We start from the raw sequence: 15,820 nt of genomic DNA, 5'->3' as shown, positions 1-15,820 counted from the left end.
CATGGAAGACCATGAAAGTTACTAGGAAGGTGAAGTTATAATGCAAAAATTATATCCTGAACCGGAACAGATTTATCTAAACTGCACATTATGTGAATGCACAACTATTATTTAGTTAATCACTAATTTATTACTAATTCATTACTCTTGAATTTCACAAAGATGAATCAGCGTCAGCAAAAGCTAGTAGAAAAAGCCATTTTAAAGATTGAGATCAAGCCGAGTTTGATTTTCTTTAATCAGAGCTTTTTAAAAAAAAATATTTGGCAAAATTACCCACAGAGGAAAATTTAGACAGAGAAGCAAGAAAAAAAAAAAAACTCAAACAGAAAAACAAAACCTGTTGATCCCATAACAATACCTTCGTCTCTACTTTAATCCCAAGAACCTGTACAAAAAGAGGCGACAGAATAATGAGGCCATATACTGTACACACAATTCTAAACAACAACATTAACTCTGATTTTGAAACCAGCACCTTTAATGAGCTAAAACCTGGAAAGAGAAATGGTCAAAAATTACCCAATAAACGGATAATAAATGCAAAATATCACACATAACCCTCTTTTGTAACACATTCTGTTCGTTTGTTGATAAGCAGACTACTAGTTACATGAGGACTGGATCAATGATCGCCTGCTTTGTTGTATTGGGAAGGAATATTTCTGCTTCTCAGATGTTAAAAGTTCCTATGAATCATAATGTGCTGCTGCTTAGATGTTTTAGATATTTTAAAAGTAGCATTTTTATGTTTATTTGTTCTTTTGCAATGAATTCAACTATATTTGCATGGAACTAGTTACTAAATTTGGTTTGCATTTCTTACAACGATGTTCCTAAATCCTTTCTAGCTACGATAATCTCTACAGACTACTAGTTTTGTAATCTGTCCGTTAGGGATGGGCGATATGTTATCGTGTGCGATATATCGTCAAAGAAATTGCTCATGGTAACAATTTGTCATCTCGCGATAAAAACGATAAACTCCCGCCGGTGACGTATACTGCGCGTGACACACCTGCAGTCCAACTCACGTGCGAGCCATGCGCAAACAACAAGGATGGTGGAAGGTGGAGGAGATGTGCCCCAAGAACTGGTTCCTAAAAGAGGCTCCAGCTCTGTTATCTGGAACTGGTTTGGATTTAAAAAGTCTGTTACGGAGCAGAAAGTCGTAATATGCAAAGTTTGCAGACAACCTGTGACGACAAAGGACAGCAACACTTCCAATTTATTTCACCACCTAAAACACAAACCGGAATATGATGCTAGTTAGAAGATGCGCTGCGATGCAGCAGAAGCCTCGACTTCGAAAACCTCTGTTAAGAAACCGACTGCCACTCAAACAAAACTAGCCGACGCGTTTGCTCATTCCACACCATATGACAGCTAAAGCAAGCGATGGAAAGATTTAACAGAGGCCGTTGCACAGAGAGGTATTTCAGTTTTTATATTCTTTTTAAATTTATCTAAATTATTTATTTTTATTTCATTGTTTAGCATGCTGATGATCCTACCAAGTATTATTTCAGGTTTTACATGTTTGTTGGAATTTATTGAAATTATTTATTTCTATTTTAGTAATTAGATTTTTCTGTTTTTTCCCTTTATTTATCATGCCATTTGCACATTTTTGTAGCCCAACAGCAAAAAACGTTGTTACAGGTTGATATAACATTTGAATTTTATGTTTAGTGAAGTGAGTGTAATGTATGTTAGAACTTGCACTGGTATTTATTTATCCAATATATGGCATGTTCCAGCAACTAGTAATTTACACATCTATTTATATTAGGAGGTGATTACTGATTAGTTTTAATTTTCAGTGAAATACTTTTAAGTTCTGTTTCTCAATTTATCAGATTGTATTTACAGTTGCACTACTTATATATATATATTTGCTGTGTAGCATTTAAATAAATGTGAAATTTGTTCTCATATTTCAGGCTTGTTTGATTGGTTTGATACATTAGGCTGATATTGTGTTTTTGTTTTGTTTTTTATCGTCACTTATCGTTATCGTGGTAAAACCTAGAAATTATCGTGATAAATTTTTTTGTCCATATCGCCCATCCCTACTGTCCGTATGCATGTTACCTTAGTATTGAAGTGTTTACTGATGCAGCGTAGGATGTCCTGATCGACGCGGTTAAGAATCTTCTCTGACGGTGCGTTCAGAGCCACGTGGCCGTAGCACAGGATCAATGTGCTTTTCACCTTCTCCACTTCCACCTCATTACGCTCCTGTTGGAATAAAACATTTTACATCCAGCTAAAAATGCTTCTTTAAAGTCCCCTCTGAAGACAGTTTTTACTTTGAGCAGGTTGAAGATACTGGGTGACTTTTTAAAGGCATCCGATTTGCCAAACTCATCCAGCTTGGCTAAGGTTCCCTCCAGGTGGCTGTTGGCACACAGACCAACACCAGTGGCAACTCCCTGAAGGAAAAAGTTAAAAGTTAGGCCAACGTAAGATAGACAGAAACTCATATCGCACTTTTATTTTGATGTTTCAACCACCTCTCTTTCAATAGCATCATGGTGTCGCGCCGCGAGGAGAACTTCCTGTAGTTGCTTTTTCACAACCTCCTTATTTAAACACTGCTGGAGAGTCACTCCGATACATCGATACAGGAAGCTCTAAAAACCGAAAACAAAGAAAGGATTATTTTCTAATCATAAAAAAAATATAAATACTTTTACAACCCATGCTGCCTGTTACACAAACACTTGACATTAACACAATAAATCATTGATAGACATTCAGGTTATCTCCAACCACAACTTAAACAGTTTGTGTAACGACCCTTTAACCCAAGAACTACATAGAGTCAGGAGACATTACTGGAAATCATCCGAGTATTTAGTTTTGACTTGCTTTAAGAGAATAAATTTACTATGTGGATTAGGGCTGCAACTAACAATTATTTTGCAAATCCATTAATCTGTTGATTATTTTTTTGATTAATAATCTGATAGCCAAAGGTTCCTTAAAGAAGATATTTTACAAAATTAAACCAGGTGAAACTAAAACTTTTCCCTTTCAGGAGGTCTGGATAGAGCATATTGATTAATGATATCAAATATTGATAATTCTGATATAATTACTGCTCTAAGTGGGCTGCTCTGTCATGATTAAGAGTCTCTATACTCCAGCTAACGAATAATCAATTAATTAGTTGGCGATATTTTAAAAATCATGATTAATCGATTAATTTCTTTTAGCCCTAATGTGGATGCCATCAGGTTCTTTATAACCTTTATACATTACCTTCTCCTCCAGGGCGTTGTTGTATGTAGAAAGATATCTGGTTGCTTCAGCAGCAAACTGGCAAACCCACTTATCATCATCAATTGACGTCAAGGTCTTAGATAAAAGCTGGAGGGCAATTTCAAACAAATTCTCCTTAATAATGCAGTAAATCAGTTTTACCCTTCAGTTACTATCTACTAAATATTATAATATTTGCTGGAAAAGGTTAAAACATAAACAGACCTTCAGCAGTTTGTCATCCCACTGCTTCTTATCCAGACTCTCTGCTGTTGACTCTGAGAACAACAACAAAAAAGTCTGAGGATAAATAGAAGTGAATGTAGATGAAACAAGTTGAGAAAGGATCTTGTCCATACCATCTAGTAGTGAAAGAAGAGGAGGTATTTCTTTCTCCCAGACCGTCTCTGTATTGGGGTGAATGTTGATGCTGAGGATGTGTAGGAGCGAGAGTGATGGAGCTCCGTGACCTCGGCTGTTGAAGGGAAAAGCAGCGTTGACCTAAAACACAACAAAAAAATTCTTAAAAATAGTCTGTAACTGGAATCTTAATCAGGGAAGAAATCAAAAAAACATAATAAACAACTCATATCCTGCAGTGTGTTACTAAATATCAGTCAGTGAGACAAATTTGCATTTGATCACAGTCTGCTTCTCCTCCGCCTCTTCCACCACATTGCAATTATTTTCCTGCAGCAATTAATTTACTCTGTAAATGCTGAAAAGGAATATTATGCAAATCCTGCTTTTAGCATATGGGCTCATGGTTAATTTGTCATGTGCAAATTGACTTACCAGCAGTCTGATCATCAGAGTGTGAGGAGATGGGAGATTTACTGATGGTGAGAAAAAAAAAAAAAAGAAGAAGAAGAATGCGGGACTGAAATTAATCATCAGAACAACACAAGCCATAAAAAACAACTTTTTTCCTTTTGATGACTTGTATGCTAAAGCTATTTTTTTCCCACATCTGCCCATTTTATTGCTGTCTTAATGAGTAGAAAGAATGCATTTTACAGTAAGCGTATATCAGTGACAGTCATCAAAGTATACCAAGCTTTTAAAAAGTTATATGCTGAAAACTGTTGGAATTTCTACGCTCAAAGAGCTGAAAGTCCTTCTTTCTCAGACGCCATAACAAATAATGTTCGGCAGTAAACTGGATATAAACAGGCTGCGACAACTTTACCTCACTAGAAATATCACCAATGTTTACCATCACTAAAGCCATGGATAGCAGGAGTGTGGGAACATACTGGAGCGCCCCCTGCACTCTAAAGAGGGGAGTGATATTTGTTTTTAATGTTTCACCCTGCAGCCACCCAGAAACAATGACAGGCCAGCTATAGCTGGCAGGAAAGCACCTTTGTTGTATCAGTTGGAGTTTGTTTTTTTTCCCACAACATTGACCTCAAATCTATTTTATTATTCTATGTGAACTAGCTTTAAACAGCCAGCACTTGTGTTAAGTTCATAAGACACTTTATTTTATTTATTTGTTTCCTTTGTCAGGTGTATTTTATTTGTTTTAATGCAAGCATTTGTGTTTGTGTCTTTGAACCTTAACAATGTTCAAAATAAATATGCAAATATAGTCAGAACATCTTCCATGTCTGCATGTGTTCCTTAAAATTGTGTTTTTTCTCAAAAAGATGAGAAAATGTTGAAATGTGACATAATTTTGGGAAATGTTATATATTATCTGCTGAAAAAAACGTAAATGGTTAAAATGATGTCCTGACTAAAACTAGAGCAAAATGTTGACAGTTTTTGTTGACTAAAACTAAACGAATAAAATAATGTTTTCTTGGACTAAAATAAAGACTAAAATGCTCGACTTACAGTGAACTAAAACTAGACTAAATAAAAATGGGATGATGTTGACTAAATGTGATAAAAACTAACAAACGATGCTGAAACTGGACTAAAACTGAAACTAAATTTGAAAATGGCTGGTAAAATTAACACTAATTGAGACAACTAAATACAAGATAGCAACAAAATGATCATAACAGTAAAATTCTTAAAAGCAGTACAACTATCAATTATTTATGATTGAATTAAATGCTGTGGTATCTTCACTGAGGGTTATTCTACTTTTAGGGCCTCATACAGGCTGCAGTCAGGTTCACACTTTTAAAGTAGAGACATTACACCCACCCTCCTGAGTGAAGTCTATCTTGAAGCTGGGCTCCTGATTGCTTTTCTTCTTGTTCCCCAAAACTATGAGACTTTTACAAAGAGGAGTAGTGGCAATACTGTACTGGGAAGGTGTGAGATAGTAAAGCAACTTGGGCCAGAGCACCTTTAAAACAAAATGTACATTGACATGAGAGACATGGTAAGATTATTAGTGTTTATCATCCATGACAAAGACGGAGGTAGATGTGAACGAGCAGATATTTACATCAGCTAGTCGGCCAACAGTGGTGGTAAGGAGATGGAGGGTGCTGTCACACATCGCCCTCAGGGCCTCGTTGGTCACATCCTCTGGGTCCGCATTGGGCCTTTGGTGGGACTTTGAGAAACGGAACACAAATACTAATCAGGAAACATTTACCTTTTAACATCAGCTGTTAAAAAATATCAGTTATATTAAACTTTATGAGTGAGGCCTTTCAATCTGTCTAGACATCAATTGGTTCGCTTCTGAGGTCACTGAACAGCTTTAATCATAGCAGAAACATTAAGTTAATTAAGTACATTTCCCTTTTCCTGCCATCTGTATATATGATGCACTCCTTAAACGGTTTTATTTTATACCACGGCTTTGCTTCCAATTCCCCTTCCTTAATTAACCTGAAACAAGCGTAAGCATCAAAGTCCTAAGAGATGTTTAAAGTTGGTTCTACCTGGTATGTGTCGTGTAAAGCGCAGTTTTGAACGATGAACCGGACCAGTAATTCCCCTCCCTCCAGTTCCAGGTAACCATGATGAGCCATTGCGCTGATTACCTGGACAACACGCTTCTTCACCTGCGAGACAAACCTGTCCTCATTCACATGCAATATGAGGAATATTTCTTAAGGGTCTGAAAGATTGAAGAGTTTTTAGACATTTCTTTCAACATTTCATAGTTTCTCATTTTTAGCCCCTTATTAAAATGTATAAACAGGAGCTAGGGGTCATGGTAAAAAAAAAAAATCCATCACTTTATTATAATCATGCTGACTATCAGAAAATAAAAAAGTGTAGAAATTATACATTTCCGGGCTACATTTTTGCTTTAATAGTCGTACAGACTAGGGAAATTCATAAAACTCCAAAATTTTATAACGTGAATAAAAAACCCCATTACCCAAAGAAAAACAAAAAGAAAGGACGACTCTTTGCTTCCTCAGTAATGTTACCTTGTTGCTGTGGTCTGCCATTGGCTGTCTAATACTGGCCAGAATAAGAAGCTTTTTGCTCTCCATTATAGAAGCTGTAAAAAAACATGATTTGAGTAAAAGGTGAACAAAAATATTTTTTTTAAAAATTCAAAGAAATTAATGTGTGATTGCACATTTTTCTCCTCACAGGAAGAGTTTATGAGGTGACGAAGCACAGCTAAGGAGCCCATCCTGCTTCGTTCATTGGTGTTCTCCAACTTCTGCAGAACATACATAACCAGTCGGTCTGGAAAAGAGTTGGCTGGAAGGAGAGAGAAAGAGAGCAGGAACAAACAACAGGAATGAACAGCTGAGGTGGATATGTTGACAGAAGGGCAAAGATCTTAAATAATTAAATAGAAAAAAAAGATAAAAATAGGAAAACAACAATTATGTAAAGGGGGGGGCTGTGCAGCAATTTTCCCAGTTAACAAGATTATGAGGAGGAGGAGACAGCCTAACTCACTAATGCATGATCTCATTACTACACTTGTGACTCCATAGAGCTACAGCCTGTAGATCAGGCAGCTGGATGAGGTTGTAAATGTTAACACACGTCTATTTTCAATGGAGAAAAAAAAAAAAAAAAAACATATTACCCAGCAAGCTAAAGCAACGCAATGCTTCATTGTGGTTCTTCACAGTAGGAGGGTCGGTGTAATCGACAGGAGCTGAAACCTGCATGAAAAAATATATATATATTTGATCTCTAATCTCATTTTGTTGTAAAACTTAAACCTGTGGATCCCACTTGCAGCCAAATTTGGGTTGTTGTTTTTTTTCCCTTCCAAACAAATCACGTATATTTTCAATCTTCCAACTAAGTATTGATTAATTCTTTCAAAAAAGAAGCAGAGGCTATGCTTGTGTGAGAGAACAATTACTACATCATCTTATCTTGGTGATAAGCTTGACAGAACAGCAGCCTCTGAGCATAAAATATCAAGATAAGATAAGAAATACCCTTAGTGTCCCATAGAGGGGGAGATTTGGCTCTGATAGTAAGAAAAATAAAATCACATAGAGGTAAGCACACAAAGTAATATGAAAATAACTACATAACTAAAAGTTAGGCTGCAGTAAAAGGGAAACAGACACCACTTAGAGATTTAGAAAAAGCGCATTTTACCTACAAAAGGTTATTAACTATAGATTTTCTAAAAGGATAAAAATATAAGACATACTTTGAAAGAGCTGAAAATATTAGCACAGAACTTCCTGCGCTCTACTAAGCCTTCCTGTTCTCGGCATTAAGTCTTGATCTCTTTTGCAGCCTGAAGGAACTGAAAACATGTTCACATGTTTTAGAAAATTAAGTTTGCCTTTTAATATTCTTTTGTATTTCAAAGCCTCTTTTGACTTAATTTTTAAGCACCTCTGACTCTAAACATAAGTCTGAGTTGTTCATTAACTTTCACAGAGTGAAAGTAGAGTTTAGGTGTGATGCATTCACTGATGAGGAAAAAAGATTTTTTAGTTTTCAATCAGTCATCAGCACTTAGAACTGGATGTTTTAAGTGCTGCTGTCTCTGTACATCAGAGTAACTTGTGCAAGAAACCACAAGAAAATGAGAAAAATCATAAATGTTCTTTTGAGTTTTTTTTACTTTTCAAATACAAGCTGTAGAAAAGAAAAACAGTTTCCTCAAAGGAAATAAAAATAAACCCCATGGTTCAATTCTATAATGCTTTACAGATTTTCTGCACGTCAATCAGGTCTTTTGAGGTTAAAGTTCACAGTAACGAGCATTGTTAAGGTGCTTTCATAGTCTTAAAGGAATAGTACACCCAAAACATGATTAGCCTTCATTTTCTACTCACCCCCATGCTGAACAAAACTCTGGAGTACTTTTTTGATATCTCAAATGCATCTGGAGATCTGGGAGGCTTCTTGCTGTCTGCTGACATTCAAATAATGGAGGTCTATGGTGACCGAGACAGAAAGGTCCATAAAAGTCCACAAAAACGTGTCAATATTCCTCCATACTGCTCGTCCAATGTATTCCAAGTGTCCTGAGTGGGTAGCATCCAGAATTTACTCGAAACGAAGTCATTTAGAACGTTTTAGAGCCTAAACAGTAGTGTATAGGATTTCCTAATAGCGCCCCCATGCGCGCTCACGATTCTACGGAAGCCGGCAGACCAAACCGGAAGAAAGTCGGCATTCAGCGTCTGCTCTGCCGATAATGCAAGCGTAGAAGAAGAAATGTGCTGTTTACCTGTGCAAAGAAAGAAACAACGAAAGAAAAATGTCTGAGGACTTCAGTATTGAGGAAGAGCATGAGTTCTTTGCCGAGCTGAATGCGCTGGTTTGGTCTGCCGGCTTCCGTAGAATCGTGAGCGCGCATGGGGGCGCTATTAGGAAATCCTATACACTACTGTTTAGGCTCTAAAACGTTCTAAATCACTTCGTTTCGAGTAAATTCTGGATGCTACCCACTCAGGACACTTGGATTACATTGGACGAGCAGTATGGAGGAATATTGACACGTTTTTGTGGACTTTTATGGACCTTTCTGTCTCGGGCGCCATAGACCTCCATTATTTGAATGTCAGCAGACAGCAAGAAGCCTCCCAGATCTCCAGATGCATTTGAGATATCAAAAAAGTACTCCAGAGTGTTGTTCAGCATGGGGGTGAGTAGAAAATGAAGGCTAATCATGTTTTGGGTGTACTATTCCTTTAAGTCCATGTAAGCAGATGACTGCCACAACAATGACATGTGACCTGACACAACTAAACAATCAGTTCACTCAAACTGAAGCTACCGTGTCCAACTCATTGTTCACTTGGAGTACCTGCTGATGCAGCGCTAAGAGAAGACCATCCAGCTGTGTCTCCAGCACTCTGCTCCCCATGTTGACCGAGGCTTCGAGGACTTGACACAAGCTCTGTTCAGAGCAAAGGGAAAGCATTAACCTCAGATTGACCTCAAAAGTCTGGTGTTGCAAAACTTAGATGCATTTCTTTTTAAAACTTGTTCAAGTAGGAGATTTTTATAAAGGTCCAACAATATATTCAGGAAAAACCAGCCAAAGTGGAAGAGTTTTGGACAGAACCCACCTTACTGATGACATAGTGCTCAGTGTTTTTCTTGTACAGGGACATGATGGCAGGGATGATTCGGGGGATCTGTTCCTCCAGTTTATCATTGGCCATCAGATGACACATAGAGCCCACTGCCTCACCCACTGTCAGCCTCAACTGGAGGACACACAAAGACAGGCAGGATATGAAGTGACAGACTGGCTGAAGAATTGAGTGTTCACTGGTCACGAGGAGCTAAAATGTTGGTAAGTCAATAAATAAAACATGAAAACCAAGAGGAGCATATCTACAAGATACTGCTTCACACAATTAATACAAAATAAAAGAAGAAATTATAGCAGAGATATTCCCTTCAAATGCATGAGCCTTAAGTTAACTTCTTAGTAGTCTCTATAATGATATATGATGGGTCCGATGTTACCTTCAATTATGTAGAACAGTGGAGGGACTGTTGGTCAGAGAATCTCTTTAATGTGGACCAACACAAACACAAAATCCTCGTGTTTCTTGGAGAAACGTTATTTCTTGGTAGAATAAAATCCTTTTTCTACCAACTACACCTAGAACATGCAACTTTACGCTAACATTAGGTTGTGTTATTCAGATGTTGTAGACAACCTTCAGTACTGATATTAGCTTTCTTTCTTTACCTTAGGCTCTCGGCTTTGTAACCAGTTATTGAAGAGAATGTCAAAAGCTGCATAGATTTCACTGGAGAACGCATCTTTTCTCACTGTAGGATCTGGCGCTTTGTCGAGGTTGGCCAAATACTCCAGGATACTTTCACTGAAATGACACAGCGCTGCAAGTAGAGAGGGAAGAGGAGAAAACAAAAAACAGGATATGTTGAAATTACTCCCTCAAAGAAATATGAGGGAAAAACATTTTATAGTGAAATTAACAGAAGCGTGTGGTGGAGGGGGTGGAGCTTTACCAGATGAAAAGACCCACTTCATGTTGTCCTGCTTGGCCATGCTCAGCATTGGTAACATGGTTCCCAGGATAGCATTAAGGAACGGTACCATCCCATAAACTAGGAAAACAGACAAAACCAGAATGAAACGGTCAAATTTTGCGGCTTGGTCTGCAACCATATTCTGGGCAGAACTATTTTCTTGTTGGTGTCTAAGAAACAGAAAGTGGAAAATGGGCTACTTTGAGAAAAACTATCCTCCAAGTTCTCCAGCAGTTTTTCGAGCGAAGTTTGAAACATTCAGTCCAGAAATGCAAATCCAGATATGAAATGTATATGAATGCCTCTGGTGACAGTCGGCAGGAAAGATTGGCATAAAAATCTATTAGTATAAGAAGTGGGAACCAACCTGACCTGAGTCCAAATCAAACCTCATAAATTAATTTTGCTGTTCTGTAGTTTGAAGTGAATACAATCCGATCCAATGTAATCACATATTTCTGTTTATAATCTTTTTAAATGTACTATATAAACAGAGAAACGGTCTCAAATTAAACAGAGCAATGACAGGCAAGACAGAAAAACAATCAGATATAAAAGTCTAGTTGTTAGAATAAAAAATAAAGATTATACTGACTAATATTTATTTAAATCGTTTAGCCATAAAAAAAAAAAGAAAAAGTACATATTCCTGTTGTTTAGTATTAATAAATTGGCTTTTATGGATTTTAAAAAAGTCAAAAATTCTCTCTATCAGTTCAAACATAATGAGTTTTTTGTTAAGATGAAAACAAAATTTTTAGATTAAAACTACCACTGAAAAGTCTTCCAAAACCCGACCACAGAAGAAACATAGAAAGGATGTTCTCAAGATGATTAAAAAAAACATCAGCATCATAAAAAAAGAAAAAAAGAAAACACAAATTAACTGAGAAAGGAGGTTGTAGGGTAAAATCAATTAAGCAATTTAAATGAAATTTAAAAATTAGGAAGATATCTGGTGCTTCCCCAGAGTATGCTGCTTTTTTATTTTTATTTTTTGGGGGGGGGGTTATCAACTGTATTGCACAAAGAAGAATAATTTAATGTGTTTCTTTTAAAGGAGCGACATAAAAAATTGATTTTGTGAGTGTGACTCAGTGCGTCTGCGTCAGAGACACGGAGGAGAGGCCTGCAGAGGAACGACCACAGACACAGAAAAATCTCCTGATCTGATCTGCCGTCATTCAGCAAGGCTAATAAAACTAATACAATTAACTACGAACACATAGAGGGGGTGAATAATTTACTGCTTTCTGTGATCTTGAGGGGGAGGGTGAGGGAGACACTGATCTCTCCCGTTATCATCAACTACTGATGCGTTCAGCTGCCTTCAGTTGGTCTGATAAATCTTGTAGTTTCTGATAGGCTGACATGTTGTTGGCTTAAAATAAATAGTACTTTTCAATGGCAGCATAATCTCTGCTAAGTTTAGGAACCTGATGTATTTCAGTGGATCCTCCTGCTTTTGGAGCCAGGTTAAAAACAATGAAGTGAGTAAAATTCTGAGCAGGTTTAACAGGTTCCTGTTTTTTTTTTTCCCCAACAGTCACTGAATACTTTCCTGCCAAAGTTGTGACTTCCCATTCAGTTCATCTGAGCCGCTCTGTGACCTCTTAGATAGAAAGGTTTCTTCCCCTTTTTGTCTCTCACCGTTTGAGTCAGATAGGTTGGCCAATGTTTGGACCACGAAGAAGTGAGGTAGAATCCCTGGCTGGAACTTGCTTAGTATCTCCTCCATGATGTCATTGATGTGTTTGTTTCCCACAGCGACCAAAATGTTACTGGCTGCCTGCTGCCAGTCAGGAATGACCTCCTAAAAAAATAAATAAATAAAATAAAATAAATAACTAAGCATAGAACTCTTGGATCTGACTTTGAGATGAATTTACTTTGTGTTTTTTTAAAGAAAGAAAAACACCACTTCACCTTGGATCTGGTCATTTCATCTGAAGCCAGGGAGATTATGCTCTTTATTCTAGGAGCACTGATCTCCTCTATCCTGCAGCCAACAACCAGCTCAATGGTCTGAAGAACCACAACTCTGTGACTTACCACCAGCTGCACAAGAGAAAAACACAAAGAGTGAAGAATACACCAACATACATGAAAAAATAACACGACAAAGCAATATAAAGTATGTTTTCCAGCACTTAGTTGCAGCACTTAGCAGGAAAATGAGCACTCAAATTTTAAAAGCTGCTTTCTACAGAGACATCTGCATTACAGAGATTGTTTGATTAAATTCATTCTTCTTCCTTTTTGTGCTGCATCACTCATGGTTTAAAAATGTTTCCTTAATGTAATGTCGCAATAAAAACAGAGATAGAACGATCAGTGGCTGTGATAAGATGGATCCGTTTATATAGTCACCAGTTGAGTCAGAGAGCTGAAGGCAGCAGGAATAAAGTAGATCTTTAGGCCTTTAAACCTCACGGTTAAACATGTATAATTTATCAACAGGGCTGTTATAACAGTCATTTAGATTAAAACTAAAACAGTTAAATTAAAATCTGTGAACCAATTAGATCAGCGATCGTGACACCACGTCTATTATTTTACTGAATCCGTTACTAATTTAATTTCTGATGCCGTTTCCAAGATCACATGGTGAGATGAGCGTTGCTTCCAAAGTAGTTTTGACACAGTTTCATTTCCTAATTTATAGATCAAGATGTTCATCAAAGCATGCAGCAGCCAGTTTGCAGGAGGGTGTTTTCTCTAACACAATCCACTTTCTGGTTAGATATTAGCTCCTCAGAGGGAAGTTAAAGGAACTTTCACATGACCAACTTTATGATCACACTGTCGTCGACAATGTGAGCAGAGCTGACTATTAGTAGGTTAGATCTCAGATAAATATTTAGAGGGAACAACTGTCTCTAGGGTATAGAAATTGACCTAGTTGGAAATAACTTGTCTTTATGTAATCAATGTGACAAAAAAACAAAAAAAACAAACGGAGTGAAAACAGGGACAGAATTCCTTTTAATAAGGTTTTAGATAGAAAAGTCCAGTTATAGCTCTTTAGCCATTAAGAGCAAAAATATTTAAGACTAAAATCATATTGCAGCTCTTTATTTTTATATCTGACTTTTCTTTTGCCTGAAATAGTTTTGCATGATCCTTAATTAAATACGACCGCCATCAGACATCAATCTGAACGGCTCAAGACATCAAAGCCACTCGCACACACAGGGGAATGTAGAAATTACACTACAATAAGACTAACCATTATTTTTCAAATTATATTTTTTTGATTAATCATCGGATAGGCAAAGGTTCTATAAAGAAGATTCTTTACGGATTAAAACCAGGGGAAACTAAAACTTTGCCACTTGAGGAGTTCTGGATAGAGCAGATTCACAGACAAAAATTTTTTTTTTATCCTAAATTTTTATATATTTTTTACAATTCTGATATAATTACTGCTCTTAGCAGGTTGCTCTGTCAGTTAAAGGCATTTTTTGAGTTCATACTCCAGTTAAAAATTAATCGATTGCATAATTAGTTAATGATTATTTCAATAATTGATTAATCGTGATTAATCCGATTAATTTAGGCCTAAACTACAGCAAACCGTTTACAGAAGTAATGATGACTGTCACTAAAAGTGTTCAATAAAGCAATATAAGAAGAACACTGTGTGACAGTGGTTGCTGGTGTTGTTATAAATGTCCTGAGCGATGGTATCTGACAGCATCATGGCTCCATCATTAACAAAGAAGAAAGGTCAGTAAAAACAGAGCACCTGTTATCAGTGATCAGTGATGATGGTGTTGCTGCAGAGATGTCTGCATGGATGTGAAGAGGGAGTCCCAAATATGACGTAAAAACATTAATGTTCAGACTGCAGACTTTTTTTAAAAACTGTTTGATCTGATGGAAATGGATCAAACTGGAGGTTTTGGAGGATGAAAAGATTCAATTGTGGGAAAAGAAATTCAGTTTACAGAGGGATTAAAAGTAGTGAAGAAAATTTTTCTAAACAAAAGTTATCTGTCATTTGATTTATGCATCTTGATTGTCCAATTCAAGACAGTAGAGGAATGTCAGGTTTTACCTTGGGGTGTTTCAGCAGGTAGTCCTGGCACATGGCTAACACTCTGTCTGGCTGCTGTTTCCCCAAAGTCAACATGGACTTTCTGACCTGATCCTGGACCTCAGAGTCCTTATCGTTGGCTGCATCTAGCAGAGCCAGAGTCACCTCTACAGAGGAAACAATAGCAGGAAAAAAAGAATTACGTAGGGACAATTGTGAATCAGTGTAAATGAGAATAGGCAGCTGAACCTAAAAGAAACTATGAAAAAAATGTTTAAGCCGATTATGAGGAAATAAAGCTGGAAGACTTACGTTCTACATCTGTATGGTCCATGGTGGCTAACCTGAAGCCAGTGAGCCGAAGTAGAGACTCTCTCCTGGGGAGAGATGAGCACAGGCTCCCTGGAGCCAAAAAGTAAAAAATGTAAATTAGTATTAATGCATGCTTCAGTTAACCTTTTTCAGGCTAATAGATTTTTGCTTTTCTTTCACAATTCCCAATTTTCTCCTCAGGACTACAAGAGAAGAAAAAAAAAATCTTTTTTTTTAATACCTTTTACCAAATAGAACCAGCTGTTTCAAATCAAATGTTGCTTTTATTGTAGCCAAACAGTGGCTGCAGGTTCATGTAGTTAATAAATGATTTTTTAAGTGGAAAATTGGGGTAGTTTCTTTAGATTACTGTCCTGCTTATCATTAATCAAGAGCTGATCGAGGGAAAATTAACCAATTCTGATTATTACTTTACTAACTGATGGTGAGCAACCTTGTTAAGATGCAACAAACAGCTGTTTGACACATTAAAAATTACTAGTATTAGTATAAACTTTTTAAATGTAATAGATTTTCCCAAGATTGTGCAACTAGAAAGCAATGTGCTGTGAGTTATGCACTAACCCACTGGCTCATAGAAACACGAAGCCTGGTGATGTTTCTAATTACAGCCTCACACACTTTAAATCTAACGCTCAGGAAAAGGGAACAGCTATTACATCATGGTTTTATTTATATAACCGGATATCACACGAGTTTTCTCCCAAAATCTGTTCAAAAAGCTACAAATTAATAAGGACAAAAGCAGCTCCGACAGTTATTGAAGCTTGAACACTGTGACACTTCCAGGTATTAGCCTCCTGCGCG

At 37.0% G+C, this 15,820-nt stretch overlaps 1 protein-coding gene across 2 annotated transcripts in view; it reads right to left on the bottom strand.

Moving 5' to 3' along the window:
- Positions 1-15,077, bottom strand: part of mroh1 (maestro heat-like repeat family member 1) — a 32,791-nt gene extending 17,714 nt beyond the window's left edge. Inside the window, exons 1-22 of one of the 2 annotated variants that reach the window (XM_038285594.1) lie at positions 14,993-15,077; positions 14,702-14,847; positions 12,568-12,699; positions 12,292-12,454; positions 10,621-10,719; positions 10,337-10,488; positions 9,702-9,842; positions 9,437-9,529; positions 7,238-7,316; positions 6,787-6,900; positions 6,618-6,691; positions 6,120-6,242; positions 5,675-5,785; positions 5,428-5,572; positions 4,063-4,103; positions 3,627-3,768; positions 3,493-3,545; positions 3,268-3,375; positions 2,517-2,636; positions 2,313-2,435; positions 2,095-2,241; positions 362-388 (exon numbers count right to left, since the gene is read on the bottom strand). In XM_038285594.1, the coding sequence (XP_038141522.1) occupies positions 362-388; positions 2,095-2,241; positions 2,313-2,435; positions 2,517-2,636; positions 3,268-3,375; positions 3,493-3,545; positions 3,627-3,768; positions 4,063-4,103; positions 5,428-5,572; positions 5,675-5,785; positions 6,120-6,242; positions 6,618-6,691; positions 6,787-6,900; positions 7,238-7,316; positions 9,437-9,529; positions 9,702-9,842; positions 10,337-10,488; positions 10,621-10,719; positions 12,292-12,454; positions 12,568-12,699; positions 14,702-14,847; positions 14,993-15,014 (2,355 nt within the window). In that variant the 5' untranslated portion in view covers positions 15,015-15,077. The remainder of the gene's footprint in view (positions 1-361; positions 389-2,094; positions 2,242-2,312; positions 2,436-2,516; positions 2,637-3,267; positions 3,376-3,492; positions 3,546-3,626; positions 3,769-4,062; positions 4,104-5,427; positions 5,573-5,674; positions 5,786-6,119; positions 6,243-6,617; positions 6,692-6,786; positions 6,901-7,237; positions 7,317-9,436; positions 9,530-9,701; positions 9,843-10,336; positions 10,489-10,620; positions 10,720-12,291; positions 12,455-12,567; positions 12,700-14,701; positions 14,848-14,992) is intronic. The other variant, XM_038285603.1, reaches the window with a different exon arrangement.
- Between the last annotated feature and the right edge of the window lie 743 nt (positions 15,078-15,820).

This window comes from Cyprinodon tularosa, unplaced genomic scaffold, assembly GCF_016077235.1.
Source record: "Cyprinodon tularosa strain WSP-4 unplaced genomic scaffold, ASM1607723v1 ctg1054, whole genome shotgun sequence".
NCBI lineage: Eukaryota > Metazoa > Chordata > Actinopteri > Cyprinodontiformes > Cyprinodontidae > Cyprinodon > Cyprinodon tularosa.
Note: the sequence above shows the minus strand (reverse complement) of the source record. Positions and strands in the feature narration are given on the sequence as shown.